General features: G+C 46.3%; 1 protein-coding gene across 2 annotated transcripts in view; it reads left to right on the forward strand.

Annotated features, from left to right (window-relative positions):
- SLC5A6 (solute carrier family 5 member 6) overlaps positions 1-20,251 on the forward strand; it is a 102,734-nt gene that overhangs the window by 56,737 nt on the left and 25,746 nt on the right. For both annotated transcript variants that reach the window (XM_068279931.1, XM_068279933.1), the window contains exons 2-10: positions 1,212-1,803; positions 3,998-4,063; positions 4,671-4,722; positions 4,979-5,046; positions 7,905-8,059; positions 9,669-9,809; positions 12,735-12,864; positions 14,649-14,737; positions 15,647-15,759. In XM_068279931.1, the coding sequence (XP_068136032.1) occupies positions 1,474-1,803; positions 3,998-4,063; positions 4,671-4,722; positions 4,979-5,046; positions 7,905-8,059; positions 9,669-9,809; positions 12,735-12,864; positions 14,649-14,737; positions 15,647-15,759 (1,144 nt within the window). In that variant the 5' untranslated portion in view covers positions 1,212-1,473. The remainder of the gene's footprint in view (positions 1-1,211; positions 1,804-3,997; positions 4,064-4,670; positions 4,723-4,978; positions 5,047-7,904; positions 8,060-9,668; positions 9,810-12,734; positions 12,865-14,648; positions 14,738-15,646; positions 15,760-20,251) is intronic.

The raw sequence follows: 20,251 nt of genomic DNA on the forward strand, positions 1-20,251 counted from the left end.
GCGCAGGACGGAACTCCGTCCTGCGCCACTCACAGGGTAAGGGAGAGGGAGGGAAAGCCGGGGAGGGCGGAAAGCTCTCCGGAGGGGGGCTTTGAAGAGCCCCCCCCCCCCCCCGGAAAGTGCGGGTAGCCGGCGGCGATCGGACCCCCCCAGCAGGACATCCCCCTAGTGGGGAAAAAAGGGGGAAAGTCTGATCGCCCTGGCTATTTCCTGATCGGTGCTGCGGGCTGGAGAGTCCACGCAGCACCGATCAGAAGAAAATACCCTGGTCCTTAAGTGGTTAAATAGACTCTGTAACAAAAAAGTTCCCCTGGGGGTACTCGCCTCGGGAGGGGGAAGCCTCAGGGTCCCAATGAGGCTTCCCCCTCCCCTGTAGCTGCAGGCAGTCCAGCGCTGGCTCCCCCGAAGTGTCCCGGAATCCACCCTCGACAAGGCTGACAATGCTCGATTTATTTACCTTCCCTGGCTTCAGCGGGGGAGCTGTTGTGGCTCTCAGCACGGAGATAGGCGGAAATAGCTAATCTCTGTCTGGTCCGCTCTACTATGCTGGCGCAGGAGACTTGCGCCTGCGCAGTAGAGCGGACAGACAGCAATCGGCTATTTCCGCCCATCGCCGAGCGAAGAGCGGCCTTCGCCTGTGCTGGAGCCGGGAAGGTAAATTATTTACATCCCGCTATTCAGAGGGGCACAGCGAGACCGCCGTGGGACACAGGATGATGGGGGAAGCCTCAGTAGAATCCGGAGGCTTCCCCCACCCGAGGTGAGTACCCCCAGGGGAAATTTTTTTTTGGTTACTGGTTTTTATTTAAGTCAAACATTTGGTCCAGCTTGAGGACAGATCTAACCCTATACTTTTATTTAGTGAGTCAGACCTACATTTCTAGACTTAGTCGAGTATATATGGTAATTCTATCACTATAAAGGTTGCTAATCAATACAGTATTGGATGGCTCAGGTACCTAACTAGTGGGGCAACAAGGTCACCTTCCATCGTAGAAGCCTCCACTGACCGACTATGGGGCAACTAGTGCCACAGAGTGCAATGCACAAGAAATGTGCACTTTATCCCAAGTCTGGTAAACTCCTCTCACCCCATCTACTAATTGTTCTTTTACTTACTTATTTTTATGCCTTCTCTGTGTCTACAGTGAAAAATTAATCGCCTTTATTATAGAATAACTGGTTAAAATCCTGGCTTTTTTTTATTACAGCTTCTTAAAGGATTAGTCTGGATTAGACATTTCTGCCCCGCTGGTTCCCTCACACAGCAGAAATGTTTCATCGGTATGATGATGATGATTGGATGCCTAACCGAAGGACTTTGTAACTGTGCCTTTGATGTACACAAGGGCAGCACAGTTCAGCAGCACACTGGAGACAAGATGAATGAATTAGGACGATAGTGGAACCTTCTAAACTTTGAGGTTCTTAACACAGCTAGTCCAGGTCCTGGTGGGCACGAGCTCGTCCACCATGAGGTTCTCCACGGTGGACTACATCATCTTTGCACTACTTTTAGTCCTCTCCTCAGCCATCGGACTTTACTATGCCTTGAGTGGAGGAAAACAACGGACCACACAGGAGTTCCTTCTGGCCAATCGAAACATGGGCTTCTTCCCGGTGGCCCTATCTCTTCTGGCCACTTTCCAATCCGCCGTGGCCATTCTTGGTGTGCCATCGGAGATCTACAGGTTTGGTACAGAATACTGGTTCCTGGGCTGCTCTTATATCATTGGGTTACTAATTCCTGCCTACGTCTTCATTCCGGTCTTCTACCGACTACGACTCACTAGTACCTATGAGGTAAGATGGTTCCTAAACTCCATAAGAAAGTAGGGAAAAACAGAGTAAAGGCTTGTAAACCATCTATTTTTTTTTTTCTTCTCTTCAACCCTCCTTGCAATGGCCTACATGCCTAAATGGTGTACGGTGTCTTATCCTGGTGGCCAGAGCTGCAGAATTGTTGTATTCATGGCAGCTGCCATCTCTGCTTTATCTTAATGCAGACCTGGGTTACTGAGGACAGGTGGCATCTTCTAGGTCCTCCCTGCAGGTCATAGGACATCATTTTTAGACTGGAGGTCACAGCAAGGTCAAACATTCAGGATGTGCTTTTGCGTCTCCCCAGAAACTTACAAACACTCCTGATGATAAAAGAAAGGAATTTCACTGTCATGTGTGAAATAAGGCTTTGCTCATGCTGGCACTAAAAACATTCCATTTAGCAGAATGGAATGAATGCGAACCAATCCCTTATAAAGCAATAGGACTTGTTCAGAACAGATTCGTTAGGTTTGTTCCGGTGAGCAGAACGCAGTTTTTGGTCCTGCACGACTTTTACAGAACGGCAGGAGGAAAATGAGGCTGACAGGATCAATGCTAGCTTATGAGAACGGACGGTGTCAATTCTCACTAGGCTGCTCACATAGGTTTTGCAAAATGCCTGCCACCATCTGTTCACATCCTCTAACCCTTCTGCTTTCCATTCAGGTCCCCGCACCCTAGAAACGCCATAATACTGGTCCCAGAGACCCATCAGAAACCACAGGCTGCAATTGGTTTGCAATAGACCAATGGTAATCCTCCCTCCCGCTACAATTGGTTTGCAATAGACCAATAGGAATCCTCCCTCCCGCTACAATTGGTTTGCAATAGACCAATGGGAATCCTCCCTCCCGCTACAATTGGTTTGCAATAGACCAATGGGAATCCTCCCTCCTGCTACAATTGGTTTGCAATAGACCAATGGGAATCCTCCCTCCTGCTACAATTGGTTTGCAATAGACCAATGGGAATCCTCCCTCCTGCTACAATAAGTTTGCAATAGACCAATGGTAATCCTCCCTCCCGCTACAATTGGTTTGCAATAGACCAATAGGAATCCTCCCTCCCGCTACAATTGGTTTGCAATAGACCAATTGGAATCCTCCCTCCTGCTACAATTGGTTTGCAATAGACCAATGGGAATCCTCCCTCCTGCTACAATTGGTTTGCAATAGACCAATGGGAATCCTCCCTCCTGCTACAATTGGTTTGCAATAGACCAATGGGAATCCTCCCTCCTGCTACAATTGGTTTGCAATAGACCAATGGGAATCCTCCCTCCTGCTACAATCGGTTTGCAATAGACCAATGGGAATCCTCCTTCCTGCTACAATTGGTTTGCAATAGACCAATAGGAATCCTCCCTCCCGCTACAATTGGTTTGCAATAGACCAATTGGAATCCTCCCTCCTGCTACAATTGGTTTGCAATAGACCAATGGGAATCCTCCCTCCTGCTACAATTGGTTTGCAATAGACCAATGGGAATCCTCCCTCCTGCTACAATTGGTTTGCAATAGACCAATGGGAATCCTCCCTCCTGCTACAATTGGTTTGCAATAGACCAATGGGAATCCTCCCTCCTGCTACAATCGGTTTGCAATAGACCAATGGGAATCCTCCTTCCTGCTACAATTGGTTTGCAATAGACCAATGGGAATCCTCCCTCCCACTACAATTGGTTTGCAATAGACCAATGGATATATGGAGCCTGCCATATTTATTTCCTTTTAAGTAATAACAGTTGCCTGGCTGTCCTGCTGATCCTCTGCCTCGAATACGTTTAGCCATAGACCCTGAACAAGCATGCAGCAGACCAGGTGGTCCTGACATTGTCAGATCTGACAAGATTAGCTGCATGCTTTGTTTCTGGTGTGATTCAGACACTACTGCAGCCCAATAGACCAGCAGGGCTGCCAGGCAACTGGTATTGTTTAAAAGGAAATAAATATGGCAACCTCCATATTCTTTACATTTCAGTTGCCCTTTAAATGGAATTTGGGGTAATAAATATTCTGCTAAACAGTCAGTGATTGGCCAGCTGTGTCTGGTTCCTTCAGAGCTATTTGGTTGAGCAGCACCTCCTCCTGATCCCGCCTGTATGAGATGTGATGTACCTGTCATTGTACATGTGGACCTCCCATGTGACACGGCGTTCTCTCTCACACATACAGTACCTCGAGCTGCGCTTCAGTAAAGCCGTGCGGATCTGCGGGACAATCACCTTCATCTTTCAGATGGTAAGTGTGACTCTGGTCAAAATCTGTCATTCATGGTGAATGCTGTCTGGGGAATTCACAATGACTACATGTCACTGACTGTCCTCAGAGGAGCTCACACTCTAATCCTACCATAGTCTAATGTCCTACCATATTATGTATTTATATAGCACTGACATCTTCTGCAGCACATTACAGAGTACATAGTCATGTCACTGACTGTCCTCAGAGGAGCTCTCAATCTAATCCTACCATAGTCATATGGTCATATTTCCATTGTCATCTAAGGCCAATTTAGGATGAAGCTAATTGACTTTCCTATTTATTTTTGGTATTTGAGAGAAAACCCACACATGGGGAGAGCATGCAAGCTCCATGCAGATGGGGCCCAAGCTGGGGTTAAAACCAGGGACCAAGCTTTACAAGGTGAGAGTGCTAGCCACTGCACCACCATGCTGTCCAGTACGAAGAGTGTTTATAATTTAGAAAGTAAAAAAGAACAGGATTTCATATTAAAATATAGTAATTACTGTGCATGGCCTCATTTTTAGTGTAAGGTCCGTTTTAAGCTGATGACATTGCTGTGTATATAAATGGCATAGTGATTTTCATCTTCTGCTTTGTGTAGGTGATCTACATGGGGGTCGTCCTGTACGCTCCAGCACTGGCCTTTCATGCAGGTAAGAACTGTACGAGGTTTATATGGTTCATGATGATAATTCGGATCTAGAATATATTTTATACAATTGTCGGGCGGTTGTTCTGATTTATTTCTACATTTTTACTTTTTGTTTTTAGAGTGTGTTTTGAAACATTTTTGTAAATTATGATGTACTAATATACAGGACCTCTTTATTCGGTAACCTATTTTGACCTATAACCCCCCCTCCTGTTTTTGATAAAGCTGAGTGGATTTGTTGTCTCTTGTCTCCGCAGTGACGGGCTTCAGCCTGTGGGGCGTGGTGTTGACGATGGGGTTGGTCTGCACTGTGTACACTACACTGGTAAGACGTTCACTCCGGCCTGATTCTGTAAATCATTTCGGTTTGGCCGTGGAGGATGCAGCCCAGAGCTGGTAGAAATGACACAAGAATAGGTCACCAGACAAGATATGTGATTGATGTGCAAGCCTGACTTCTGCTAGAATTCATCTCTCCATTCACAAATCAATAATGGCCTCCTCTAGAAAGTGATGACTTCCTGGCCCACGTGCCATTCACTTTTTCCTCTTGTGTTTTCTCCTAACGTGAAATTTTCACACCTTGCCCTAAAAGGCCTTTTAACCCACCAATATCAAGAAAATACTCAACATAATGTTGATAGTGCTTTTTCACCAACTTTTAGGTACGTTTTCAAATGTAAAATGCAGACTTGCGCCTGCGCAGTAGAGCGGACCGACAGAGATCGGCTATTTCCACCTATCTCCGAGCGGAGAGCCGCAACTGCGTTGGAGCCGGGAAGGTATTCTGAACAGGATTTCCTGTTTGCTCTGATCGCCGGAGGCGATTGGAAGGGGTGGGGGGGATGCCGCTGCACAGCGGCTATCATGTAGCTAGCTCTAGGCTAGCTACATGATTTAAAAAAAATAAATAATTTAAAAGTGCTGCGCCGCCTCCCTGACGATTTTATTGTATCGCCCAGGAGGTTAAAAGTATTTTAAAGACAATATAGAAATTATCACCTAGGTGATAACTCAGGAAAAAAAAATGTATTTGCGTGGGCTCCCGATTGGAAATTGGCCACAGAATTATGATTCTCTATCACTTTGACTTGGAAGGATGGCCGCCATGGCTTTCCCTCAAATCGAAATCGTGAGTCCTGCAGCATTTTTGAAGCGATCGTGCTCCAATACAAATGATGGGAATGAAGCAAAATTGCTGCAATTTTTTTTTATTATTACCCAGAGACTCACAAAATATCCAAATCGCAATCATTATACAATCGCAGCACTAAATTAAAAAGTCCTTAAAATGCATTGTAAATCGCTGTGAAAAATGCTCAGCGATTTTGTTTCATGTCTAGTGCAAGGTTACTCAACCCTGTCCTCAAGTACCATCAACAGTGCATGTTTTGCAAAAAAACACAAACCTTCAGGCCTCATTCACATTGCGTTGCGTTCTTGCCCGCGCTGAGCGATTTTACTTTTTTTAATTTTATTCCTCCCCCCCCCCCCTCCCAAAATTGCTCTGTGTCTTGTAAGTGCTTTAGCAGAGCAATTATTTAAATCCCTTCCTGACGTTAGTCAGGAAGTCCTTATTTTGCCCCAGGAATGAATAAATACAATGTATTTATTCATTAAAGCACTGGGGAAATCGCTATAGAAAGCGCTTTTTCAAACGCTTTGTGATTTCCTTATACCTGAAAAATGGTACATGCGGCGCTTTTGTCAGTGGCAAGCAAACAGAACGCCCCAATGAGAACTATATCATTGGAAAGCATAGTGTAAGCGCTTTTAGGGCGATTTGTACAAATCACCTGCACTTTAAAAAAATCCAAAAAGGGAGGGAGGGAGCCGGGACGTTACAGGCGCACGCTAGTGCAGCCTGTAACGCTCCCCCAACGTACAGCAATGTAACACAAGTGGGCTGTTCACACTGCCCATGTTGCGTTACATGTAACGAAAGTGCAGCATGCTACGGGGTTACAGCGGCTTAAGCCGCGTTAGACTATTTGCACATGCTCAGTCATGTTGGGGAGGAGCGGAGAGCGGCCAGGCACATGGCTAATTAATATTCACTGCACATTGTGACGTGCAGTGTTTACTTCCTGGTGCGGCCGCTCTGTGCGGCGATTGGCCGGCGGGACCACGTGATGCCGCATGCGTCCAAGAGTACGCATCACAGCATCACGGACGCCAGAGTGAGCTGCACAACGTGGCTCACTCTGACGTCCACATCGAAGAGCACCAGGCCTTGTGTTAGGTGCACGTTATGGGACCTTAACGTAGCACCTAACGCAACGTCTTGGTGTGCAAGTAGCCTAAGGGCTCTGCCTCTGTGTCTCCAGGGTTCGAATATCAGCTCTTCTGTTTAGTAAGCCTGTTCTTTGAGGAGACCTTGGGCAAGACTCTGCTACTGCCTATCGAACACGCCCTGTGGCTGCAGCTCTTTGAGTCAGTCGGGAGAAAAGTGTGATATAAATGTTCTGTATTTTGCCTGTGTCTAGTCTTGTGAGGTAATTTTAGTGTTGCAGCAGAGCTGATTAACTACTTCTGGGGATTTCCACAAAACATATGTTGGTACTTGAGGACATGGGCTCATGCAATTAACTTTTTTTTTTTTCTCCTTAGATTCATCCTAGGAGATCATTTTTCAACTTCGTTTTAAAAGTCTTATCAGCAGTTTGCAGTTGAAAAAGTACTAAAAATTAGGTGAAAAAGTACTATGAAAATTATTTTGTTTTCTTGCTTGCAGGTGGTTTAAAAGGCATTTTAATGACAAGTTGTACACATCTCACCTAGGAGAAAACACAGGAGAAAGTTAATTGCCTGAATCCGGTTCGGGAAGCCCTGGTGTAGTGGATCCAAGCCTTTTATAAAGATTTCTGGGTACTTATCCGTTAGCCGGGCGCATCCGGCAGGTGGCGCTAATTACTATTCCCCCTCCAGGCTGACATGGATAGTAGGGAAAGATGCAACTCTGGTGGAGTTTTGTCGCCACCTAGAGGATGCGCCCGGCTAACGGATAAGTACCGATTTCTGTTTTAATTGGGCTATCTCGTTTGGTGTTTTTGGTTTCGTTTTGTGTGTCGTTCTGCTTCGGTCTCTATTATTATTATTATTATTATTATTATTATTTAGTATTTATACTATATATCTATAGTTCCATCCTTTGATTGACTTCTTTCTTTTTCTTCCCATCAGGGAGGGCTGAAGGCAGTCATCTGGACTGACGTGATTCAGACCCTGGTGATGTTCGCTGGACAGCTCGCTGTCATCATAGTTGGCACCGCCAAGGTGGGCGGCATCCAGAACGTCTGGCAGATCGCGGTTGATAGTAATAAAATCTCAGGGGTAAAGTAAGTGAATGGGAGTGACTGTAACGTGCCAACAGCAGATTATCAAAGGCCATCTAGCAGCATTGCCCGGGGTTGTAGTAGTTGCCACATATTGTAACAATTCATTACAGACAGTCATCCCTTTATCTCCTCTTTGGTGATTACTGCAGCCACACTGCCACCTAGCTGTCACATCGCATGAGTGCAGCACATAGCAGGGAACTACACGTGCCTCTTCTACATGCAGGTGCATCAGCAACACCGGTGACTGTTCTACTTAAAGGGACTCCGAGCTCAGCCAAACAATGAAAGTTGTACTCACCAGGGGCTTTCTCCAGCCCAGTGCTGGTCGGGAGGTCCCACGACGGCGTCCTGGCTCCTCTCCATGTCCCCGCTCCGGAATGGCTGACCGGCTGCAGCCCGGGCGACACTCGGCCGAGTGTCGGGCTGTTCCTTCCGCGTATGACGCGGCTGACGTCACTCGCTGGCCGCCTCGCGTCATCATAACGGCCGGCATGGCAGTACGGCGCATACGCACTTTAAACGCGCATGCGAGGAGCCAGGACGCCGTCGTGGGACCTCCCGACCAGCACTGGGCTGGAGAAAGCCCCAGGTGAGTACAACTTTCATTGTTTGGCTGAGCTCGGAGTCCCTTTAAAAGAGGAATTGTAGTGAAAATAATGTAATAAATTCCTCCTTCTCCCTCCTCTTCCTTCCTTTTTTCCCCTTCAATATTTATTTATAAACTAAGCTGTTTGCTCACTGTGAAATATTTCCTCTCCCATATTCTAAAATGTATCACAGGCGGTGACATATTTAACCCTGTCAGGTAATCTGGGGGGTGTCGATCGCGCTGACGCAGGGTTCCTGTGCTGCAATAATGGAAACGAGCCCTAATGCCTTATCAGTGAGGGTTATGATAGTATGACCCAGACAGAAATGGTCACTTTCATACCTGTTTAAAGTGGATCCGAGATGAAAAACTAACTCTAACAAGTAACTTGTCTAAAGTTTAGATAGTTTACACAGCAAATCTAGCTGCAAACAGCTTCAACAGTTTGATTTATTCCTGTGAAACAATGAGGGCAGCCATGTTCTGTCTGTCACATTGTCACAGGCTGAGAGCTGGAGATGCTATCAGCTTGCCTGTGTGTAAACTCATTCCCCTCTCCTCCTCCCTGCTCCCCTCTGCCTCTGAAATGTCTAGCTAGTAACACCTTCCCCTCCCCCTGCCCAGACTGAGCTCCCATAAGCCCTTGTTACTGTCCTAAAATGCCAAGGCACTGTGAAAACCTGTGGGTGAGGCTTGTTTAGTTTATAGGGAATTAGAGTATTAAAACAAAACAAAAAAAGTATTTGGCTTGAGGAATGCCCTATAAACTGTATGTAAGAAACACAATTATGCAAGGAGTAAAAGTTTCTCGGATCCACTTTAACTCTTTCAGACAGAGAAATTAAAAAAAGAAATCGGCCTAGTTATGTGTGTGCTTGTCACTGTACATGCACCTCTCTCTCATCATGTAACCTTGTGTGGCCTCTATGATAATTTTGCATGAAGGTTTAAAGTGTGTTGTCTTTTTCTGGAATTGAATCTGTTTCCCACCAGTATCCTGTCATTTTCTTGTTGCAGTTTCAACCCTGATCCGTACACCCGTCATTCCATCTGGTCCCTGGGCATCGGAGGCATCTTCCTCATGTTGTCCCTGTACGGGGTGAACCAGGCCCAGGTGCAGCGCTACCTCAGTTCCCGCACAGAGAGGGAGGCCGTCCTGTGAGTACCGCCGCGTGACTCTCTTATTGGTACAATTCAGAGGAAAAAAAGCTTCTGATATAATGAATTGTATGTGTAGTACGGATAAACAATGGAACATTAGTAGCAAAGAAGTCTCATGTATATTTTCAGTCATATAGCTTTTACGTTGCATTAATCTGTCATATTTGCAGTTTACAAACCACACACTGTATTTTAAATGATGAAACAGAGCAGAGCTAATGACCATTTGACCTTCTTGGCAGAAAAACCTTAAAGGAGAACTGTAATGAGAGGTATATGGAGGCTGCCATATTGATTTCCTTTTAATCAATACCAGTTACCTGGCAGCCCTGCTGAGTTATCTGCCTGCAGAATCACACCAGAAACAAGCATGCAGCTCATCTTGTCAGATCTGACAATAATGTCAGGAACAACTGATCTGCTGCATGCTTGTTCAGGGGCAATGGCTAAAAGCATTAGAGGCAGTAGATCAGCAGGGCAGCCAGGCAATTGGTATTGCTTAAAAGGAAGTCAATATGACAGCCTCCATATACCTCTCGCTACAGTTCTCCTTTAAACAAAGAAACCGTGAGAGACAGGTGGAGATAAGTGCTTCAGAAAATAGCACTGCTTTCTGACTAAATTAGTCTGAGAGCTCCGGGAAGCTCTTTTGCATAGAAAACAAGTGAAGTTTCTTAACACTTCTTGAACTGGAACCAATGAGACTCATATCTGTGATACTAATGTGCTATTTCTTAGCTGTACTACACATACAAATCATTATATCATACGTTTATTTTCACTTCAGATTTCCTTTAACTTGTTTTTCAAAAGCCCCTACATTTACAGAACTTAGATACTTTAGAAATCCCCGTGGGACTTCGCCAAGATAAAGGGAAGTGTTGCCGTCCATCCAGCCAATCATTGGAGAGATGAGTGAGGAGGCATCTCACTAGTGATGGGGGAGGGAGTGCTTGGCTTCTGTATTATAGATTTGTATTTCTAGGTCTGCTCATTGGGGATTTTCAGATTTCCGGAGTGATGGGACATTGTGAAATGACACGAATGAGGTCGGGCAGCACATGCAGTTATTTATCTGGAATAATGTTTTGTTACTGGGCTTACAAACCACTTCATGAGTGTTAAAGTGGCCACTAACAATACAATTCACCACATGATCGTTTCTGATCATTTGTATGGTCAATCGGAAATGATCATTCAGGGCCATGAATGGACAAACATCCCCTAACTAATACAATCAGATTGATGGGATCGATCCAAAAATCAGAACTAATTCATTAATACAATCGGATTGGTAAGATTTTCATCAGTTAGTGGTCTTGAACAATGATTCCCAATGTATCATATGAGCAATTGCTAAATTGTATTATTAGTGACCACCTTTTATGCAATGGATCTCCCCAACTGTCCCTCAGCTAGTTGCCCTACGGCAGCCCCGGGGGTAGCGTCGGCAGGCCGGGGTGTAGCGTCGGCAGGCCGGAGTGTAGCGTCGGCAGGCCCGGGGGTAGCGTCGGCAGGCCCGGGTGTAGCGTCGGCAGGCCCGGGGGTAACGTCGGCAGCCCGAATCCCTGCCTCTGTCTCTGATAGTTTTCTGATGGAACCTCACCACAATCCTAGTCTGTATTGGGCCCACCACAGTTTAGGAGCCATTATGGATGAAGCCTGGTAACTTTCCAGTAAGCTTTTGGGATGTGGAACCTGACATTATGCAGCAGCAGGGAGAGAAGAAGTGTTAGGGGGCTCTGTCAAGTTTTATTGTTTTTGGTGTCCTCGTACTTTCCTTACACAGACAAAACGAGCACAACCATAAAAATATAACCATAGATCTAATGCTGCTGCCTCTTTAAAAGATAGTCTTCCTATCCTCTGTCCTTGAAGGTGTTTCCTCATTTCCTTCCCTGATGGATGCTAGTAAGTGAGTGAAGGGAAGTTGTGACAGCAATCAGTCTATGAACAGTCCTGCAGTAGCTTAACCCTGTAAGGAGCACCTCTGGTCCTTACGGAGCCTGAGCCTGTCAGTCTGAAATAAAATATTTGTTGATATTCGTAATCTGGAGCAACCTTCTCTGGTTCTTTCTCTTAGCCCAATATGATTGTATTTCCAGATGCACATTTTGCATCTATCTGTCAGTGTTTTTGGTGGTGCTCTTTAGAACCCCTTTGCTCGTACGGCTGCTTGAGTAGTTTTGGCGAGCTCTTCCTAACAATATGGATTGTACAGGAGACTTTGGGCTCTATGCACAAAACTTCTCATAAATGACTTCTTTATCACATAATTGATAAAAATACATTTGCAAGCAAAATAATCACTCGCAGTAATGCTACGTACACACATGCGACAACGATCGTTCGTTGTCAACGACGAACGATCTTTTAATTGACGAAAGAACGACCGAAGTAAAGTTAGTTGTAAAAAGTGTGTAACGATCACATCGTTAGAACGAACGTTACACCACGTAAAAGCACTTAATGCGCCTGCGCATAAAATTGTAAAGTTCCTTGGAGAAAAAGTGAAATGCGCATGTCCAGCCTGGTACGAACGATCGTTTCCAACGATGTACCACTTTTGCTAACGATCGTCGGTGGTAAAAATCCGCCAAGACAGAACTTTGTTTTGTAGCGATTTGCCTCGTTCGTCGTTTGCCTTAATAGTCGTTGGTTCGTTTTTTGTAACGATCGTCGTTGGTAAAGATCGGGGAACGATCGTTACAAACGACTATAGTCGCATGTGTGTACGCACCTTTAGTTGTTCCTGATTAACTTAATTTCAATATTACTTTCTTATCTTAATGATATTATATTTTTGATCTTTGCGGGCTTAAAAATGTAACTTTGATAAGGTGGAAACATAGGAAAACGGGTGACAAAGCTTTGTGAGTCATGCCCATGAGGGAATGTAATGGATTGGTTGTGTCTTCCCAGGTCCTGCTATGCTGTGTTTCCCTGCCAGCAGCTGGTCTTGGGCATGGGGTGTCTGACAGGCCTGGTCATGTACGCCTATTATCAGCAGAATGAAATCGGCAACCCGGAGATCATCGCTGTCCCGGATCAGGTGAGTCCTGCAGGCGTCTCTGTAGTCGTGATCAGGTGGAGGAGATGTAGGAAAACCTGGATCTGAAGGAAAGTGGACCTCCTATGTAACTTGCACATTCCGTGGGTTTTTAGTAGGAAGGATATACCGTATAAACTTGAATATAAGGGAAACATCCAAGCAATAAAAAAAACGCACAAAAAAAAACACCACGTGACCCACGCCGTGGAGCACGCAGGAAGCCAACCTGGCGAGGTCTGCTTCACCAGAGCTGCGGCGAGGGCACAGGACGGCAGCCAGGGACTGCAGGAAGCCCCAGACAAGTGGATGTTGTATTTTTTATTTTGCTTGGACCTTCCCTTTAAAGTAGACCTGCAAAGGAAAGAAGGAAAATATAGAGCAGTGATGGCTAACCTTGGCACTCCAGCTGTGGTGGAACTACAAGTCCCATGAGGCATTGCAATACGCTGACAGCTCGAAGCATAACTCGGGGAGGCAGAGGCATGATGGGTTTTGTAGTTTTGTCACAGCTGGAGTGCCAAGGTTAGCCATCACTGATATAGAGTAATGCACGCTGTGTGTATTTAGAGAGTTTAGCCTGTTGTCATTCCCCCTCATTTGTGTCTAATCACAAGTTGTAATTTGATCTCTCCAGTGTCACCTGACTGCCTATGGCAGAGACGGCAGATAAGCTCAAGTAGAAACAGTGCAGATTTGTTTAGTATTTGTATCCGCTTTAACAAAGAAATCTTTTTCTTTTGAGGTTATGTTGTTTATCTTTTAGAGCAGAGAGGACGTTGTGAGTTCAGGTTTGCTCTAAAGGGAACCTTAACTGCAATACAAAACTGGTTTAACTTACCTCGGGCTTCTACCATCCCCCTGCAGCTGTCATGTGCCTGCGTTGTCACGAAGTGTCCCTCCAGTCCCCCGCAGCGATTCTCTTTTGGCCGACTGGCGAGTCGACGGGCCCCTGCTCATGCGTGGCCATGCGCTTACTCTATCACGCTCCCATGGACTGGAGCGTTCTGTGCATGCACAGTAGAATTTTTTTCGTACTGGGCATACGCGATTAGGAGATACGCGGTCCAGGGCCGCACATAGGAATGAAAGTAAGACGCTGCAGGGAACCGGTTTTTCCCGGTGCATGGAGGCTACAAGGGGCTGATGAAAGTTACATGTAAGTATATATTAACTTATTTTATCCTTAGGTACACCTTAAAGTGAACCTCCGGACTAATAATCTACTCAGCAGAACTGAAAAGGCTTGGTTTTTCTTTAACAGTTTCACAGCATCAGAACTTTGTTTTTCTTACCAAAGCATCATTTTTAGCTGCATTTTTAGCTAAGCTCCGCCCCATCAAAGAAATCTGCCCGGGCGGTTTTCCCTGATGCTGTGCAAAGCATGATGGGATTTCCTATGTTGTTCACGTTGCCTAGCAACTGGGAGGGGTGATCAGGACACAGGACAGTTGGAACTGTGTCTCATGCTCCCTGTCACCTCCTTTCAACCAAAAAGATGGCTGCCATCATGAAATCAAACATTTGCCTGTTCTTTTAAAACAGGGTGGATAAGAGATTATATTACCTATCTATTTTAATTAGCACAACTAATGTAGCTTAATGACAGTATGTGTGTTTAGGCTGGAGTTCCTCTTTAAGGCTTTTCTCCCATATCCGTTTTGTTTCCCACATATTGTAGAGAAGGCATAGTCTTCAGGTTTGTTGTGCTCCTATTCCCCAAATTGATCATACTTGTAGATGAGGCCTCTTTTTTTTTTTTTTTACTTGTTTGTCTGTACTTTCAGATGGTGCTATATTTTGTTATGGACATTCTGGGGGACTATCCAGGCCTGCCGGGCCTGTTTGTTGCTTGCCTGTTCAGTGGAGCCCTCAGGTAGGTGTACGAATGGGTGGTCCATGCCTCTATGACTGAGAATACTGCATGCAATAAAGGAATTCTGCCTGTCTGTGATTTTTGTATGCTCTGTAAGCTTAGTCAGCCCATCCACAGTTTGTATATTTGATAAGTCAGCACACGTATCTTACTACATGAAGTAAGGTGGGCGGGCAGGAGTAGACTTACCTGATGAAGAGGTTTGTGGGACCCACGAAATGTGGTGGTTTTATGCCAAATGTTTAACTGCTCGAGGACCACAGGCTTAAAGCATCTTCCCCCCCCCGAGATCACAGCACTGTACAACCAAAACAAACGTGTGTGTGTGTTTTTTTTTTTTTTTCTTTTTTTCAATACTCTGACAGCCTGCAAGCCGCGATCGCTAGCTAGCAGGCTGATATCAGGGCAGAGGTGCGCACGTGTGACCCCCGCAAATCTCCGCCCACAGGACTTGACGTCGATCAGCATTAGGCGGTCCTGGGGGAGCCACTCTGCGGCCGCCAATTGGTCTTAGGTGATTGCAGAGTTGTTAATGCAAATCTCCTTGGAAGTAAGTGGCATATCTCTCTGATTTTTAAATGCTTGAATTCTCTTGGGGGTGTCGACCATCTGGATCCCCCAATCACCTATGTTGAGATTCCGCTGTCCTGATGCTACCCCTGTCTCTTGGCCACACCTCCATTTTGTAAGAAATAGCAAATGGTTGAGCGGCAGGCCCCTCCCCATGCCAATGCAGCGCATTGCATGTTGCCATCACTGGGGATTTGGTGACTGTGTTGGGCGTTGCAGGGCCTTCCTTGATGTTATGTAGGGGAGTCAGGGAGCAGGATAGAACTTTGCTTAGGATGGACTTGTAAGTGTCTTGAAATCTGCTCTAACAGATCAATAATGCCGTCTATCTTCCCGCAGTACGATCTCCTCTGCGTTTAATTCTCTGGCGACAGTCACCATGGAGGATTTAATCAAGCCGCACTTTCCCAACCTCTCAGAGTCACAGGCCACACTGCTGTCTAAATTCCTTGGTGAGTATGGTGAAGCATGTCCCCGGGGGGAGGGAGGGGTTCCTGCACAGTATGGACTGGTATTCTGTGCCTGTACTGATAATAAACCAGCTGCAGTGTGTGCTGAGCTCTGCTATTCCCAGTATATACACTATGAACTGTTACTCTTTGCCTGGACTGATAGTGAACTAGCTGCAGTGTGTGCAGATCTCTGCTACCCTCAGTATGTATAGTATATGTATCTGTACTCCCTTTCAATGTCTGTTCTGTAAATACATTTAAACCTGATTTAAATTATGTTAGTCACCATCACTTAAAGGACAACTGAAGCGAGAGGGATATGGAGGCTGCGGTATTTAATTTATTTTAAACAGTACCAGTTGCCTGGCTGTCCTCCTGATCTATTTGGTTGCAGTAGTGCCTGAATCACACCAGAAACAAGCATGCAGCTAATCTTGTCAGATTTGACCGTAATGTCACCTGATCTGCTGCATTCTTGTTCAGGTGCTATGGCTAAAAGCATTAGAGGCGGAGGAACCGCAGGATAGCCAGGCAATTGGTGTTGCTTAAACGGAAATAAATATGGCAGCCTCCATGTTCCTCTCACTACAGTTGTCCTTTAAGTAATCATCTTTCACATGTACAGGAGAGATGGACATGAAAATGTGTGTACGTGGTGCGCTGCAGCAGCGAGTGTGATAAGGCCTATTTGGACCAATGGGTCTGTTTTGTATTTTTTTATTTTGTTTACACTTTCAGCCATGCGCTGCTGCACACAGAGAAGTGTATACCTTAAAGAGACCCTGTAGCCAAAAAGAAAAACCCTCTGGGGGATACTTCAGGGTCCCAATGAGGCTTCCCCGACCTCTGAAGCTTAGAGGAATCCAGTGCTGGCTTCCCCGACCTCTGAAGCTTAGAGGAATCCAGTGCTGGCTTGCCTGACCTCTGAAGCTTAGAGGAATCCAGTGCTGGCTTGCCTGACCTCTGAAGCTTAGAGGAATCCAGTGCTGGCTTCCCCGACCTCTGAAGCTTAGAGGAATCCAGTGCTGGCTTCCCCGACCTTTGAAGCTTAGAGGAATCCAGTGCTGGCTTCCCCGACCTCTGAAGCTTAGAGGAATCCAGTGCTGGCTTGCCTGACCTCTAAAGCTTAGAGGAATCCAGTGCTGGCTTGCCTGACCTCTGAAGCTTAGAGGAATCCAGTGCTGGCTTCCCCGACCTCTGAAGCTTAGAGGAATCCAATGCTGGCTTGCCTGACCTCTGAAGCTTAGAGGAATCCAGTGCTGGCTTCCCCGACCTCTGAAGCTTAGAGGAATCCAGCGCTGGCTTGCCTGACCTCTGAAGCTTAGAGGAATCCAGTGCTGGCTTCCCCGACAACTGAAGCTTAGAGGAATCCAGTGCTGGCTTCCCCGACAAGCTTGACTAGGGATGATAGACGTACCTCTCTGCGGTCCAGCACAGGCGCACTAGTGGCTCTTAATTGGGGTAAGCGGAAATAGCCGAACCCGATTGTATCCACTCTACTGCGCAGGCATCAGTCCTTTGCGCCTGCGCTGTAGAGCGGATACAATTGGGTTCGGCTATTTCCTCCTTAACCTGCATGGAGAGCCGCTAGTGCGGTGGGTAAATATTTACATTGCCGCTATTCAGGGGTCTGGTAATTGAACGGAGGGTCGGAGGAGGATGGGGGGAAGTCTCGTTAAGATCAGACAGTTCACTTCCACTAGTCTCTAGCGCTCCTCAAAACCTTTTTACGATTTTTAATACAAAGCCTGCAGGCAGTGAGTTAGAATAACGCGATCAGTTACAACGCAGTACTGTGAACAGGCCCATAGAACTGTATGGGCAGTGAGTTTATGTTGACTGATGCAGGGGTGTTTACACCTAAAATAATGATCCACCTCACAAACCTGCTGTGATGCTATCACAATTTTTATTTACTCCGAGCACATTTACTACCACGATTCGAAACGGGAATGCAAAATAAATAAAACCGTTATCAAACGCAGGAAAAATGCAGCATGTAGCGTTTTTCTGAGAATATTGAAGCACACTGCTAGAGGAAGGCTGCCAGGATTACCATGTTAACACGGTGCCCTTGTGATCAGTAGATCACGGCGATCCAGAAATGTGGCCAGTGTAAAAGGATCCTAATGAATCTTGGCGCTGAGGTGGTAAAAACTGGCTGTGCGCTCCCTGCACATGGCAATGTTACTGGAGCTAGCACAGGGGAAGCCGTTAAAGTGAACCTCCGGACTAAAAATCGACTCAGCAGCACTGAAAAGGCTTTGTGTTCATTTAAGTTTCACAGCATCAGAACTTTGTTTCTCTTATACAAGCCTCATTTTTTAGCTGCACAGAAGAAAACTGCCCGGGCTTTTTTCCCCTGATGCTGTGCAAAGCATGATGGGATTTCTGATTTTGTTCTCGTTCTGCTGTTTTGGTGCAAAAAATTTATATTTTGAATTTGACATTTGAAGCCTAGTGCATGCAGCTGGGAGGGGTTATCAGGACACAGGACAGTTCGAACTGTGTCTCCTGCTCCTTGTCACCTCCTTTCAACCAAAAAGATGGCTAACCCATGACAAAGATGGCAGCCCCCATGACAAAAATGGCAGCCCCCATGACAAAGATGGCAGATCACAAACATTTGCCTGTTCTTTTAAAACAGTGTGGGTAAGATTACTACTATTCTAATTAACATTACTAATGTAACTTGATGACAGTATGTTTGTTTAGGCTGAAGTTCCCCTTTAACCCCAGGGCTGTGGAGTCGATAAAAAAAATCATCCGACTCCTCAGTTTATTGAAACCTCCGACTCCGGGTACCCAAAAATTGCTCCGACTCCTCAACTCCGACTCCACAGCCTTGGTTAACCCATTAGCGCCACCTGTGTTACCAATTTAGTGGCCAGTGCTCTCCCTGTGCTAGTAAGGATAAAATTGATGTGCGCTCCCTGTGGCTGCCAACTTTACCGGAGTTTGCTGTATCAGTCCCCTGACTCATGGAGGTTATGCCTTAACTTGGCAACGATACCAGCCGTCTAGCAATTCGCTGGCAGCTGGTAAAAGGACAATTGTAGCGAAAGGAATATGGAGGCTGCCATATTTATTTCCTTTTAAAGAGAACTTGTAACCTAAAAAAAAGTGCCCCGGGGGGATACTTACCTCGGGAGGGGGAAGCCTCTGGATCCTATCGAGGCTTCCTCCATCCTCCTCCGTCCCACGGTGGTCTCGCTAGATATCCCCAAACGGCGGGCATGCAAATATCTACCTTCTCGGCTCCAGCGCAGGCTCAGTAGCGGCTCTCAGCTCGCGCTGAGGCAAAAATAGCCGGTTCCAATCGGGTCCGCTCTACTGCGCAGGCACAAGTCGTCTGCGCAGGCACAAGTCGTCTGCGCAGTAGAGCGGACCCGATTGGGATAGTCTTATTTCTGCCGCAGCCCATCGGGCAGCCGATACTGGAGCCAGGGAAGGTAAATATTGCAGGAGTTACTGCGTCTGCTCCACAGCACGACAAATTGTCGGCTGGGGTTTTGGAGGGGCCCAGCAAGATCGCCATGGGACAGAGGGAGACTGGGAAAGCCTCGATTGGATCCAGAGGATTCTCCCTCCCGAGATAAGTTTCCCCCCCCCCCCCCCCAGGGGGACCTTTTTATTTATTTTTATTTATTTATAATTTTTTTTAAGTCTCTTTAGGGCTCGTTTCCACTATTGCGGTGCAGAATCGCCTGGATTCCACCGCTGTTGAAATTCCATGAAATAGCATGCAGATGCGAATTTTTGCGCGTTTTTTGCCGCGAATTCGCATGCGAATTCGCATAGGTGAGGGTATATGCGAATTTAACCATGTCACTGCCTGTTTGAATTACATTGGTACCTATGCGAATTCGCATACCATAGCCGCATGCGAATTTCCTATTAAATACATTAGCGGCGATTCGCATGCATTCCACTCGCAGGCGAATTCGTTGGCTCTTTTGTGCGTTTTTTTACCGCTGAAAAAAACGCACCTCAACAACGCTACAGTGGAAACAGGCCCATCCACTTGCATTACATGTGCGAATCCGCATGCGTTGGACGCATGCGGATTCGCGATAGTGGAAACGAGCCCTGAAGCAATAGTTGCCTGGCATCCTGCTCATCCTCTGCCTCTGATACTTTTAGCCACAGACCCTGAACATACATACAGCATATGCAATCCAAGGAGAGTGTAAGGTGTGTGCTTCTGACCAGTTTCACCTGACTTATATACTGGCTGCCTCAAGTCTAATGACTCATTCAAATTTAAACTGACTCTCGTCTAATTAAAATGGCAAAGCGTTGCAAGCTGCAATCGCTTACCAGATAGTGCAGGATCTAAGGTGACATTCCTGCAGGAGTTGGCCCACGCAAATAGGGCATCTATCCTTTGGGGGAGCAGCATGGATGGTTCTCTCCGGGCGTAGGCCGTGTCTGGGGAGTACACCGTTCATGTGTTCTCGCTCCCCCGCCCCCTTTTGGGGGGCAGTTGCGG

This window comes from Hyperolius riggenbachi, chromosome 4 (assembly GCF_040937935.1).
Source record: "Hyperolius riggenbachi isolate aHypRig1 chromosome 4, aHypRig1.pri, whole genome shotgun sequence".
Taxonomy (NCBI): Eukaryota; Metazoa; Chordata; class Amphibia; order Anura; family Hyperoliidae; genus Hyperolius; species Hyperolius riggenbachi.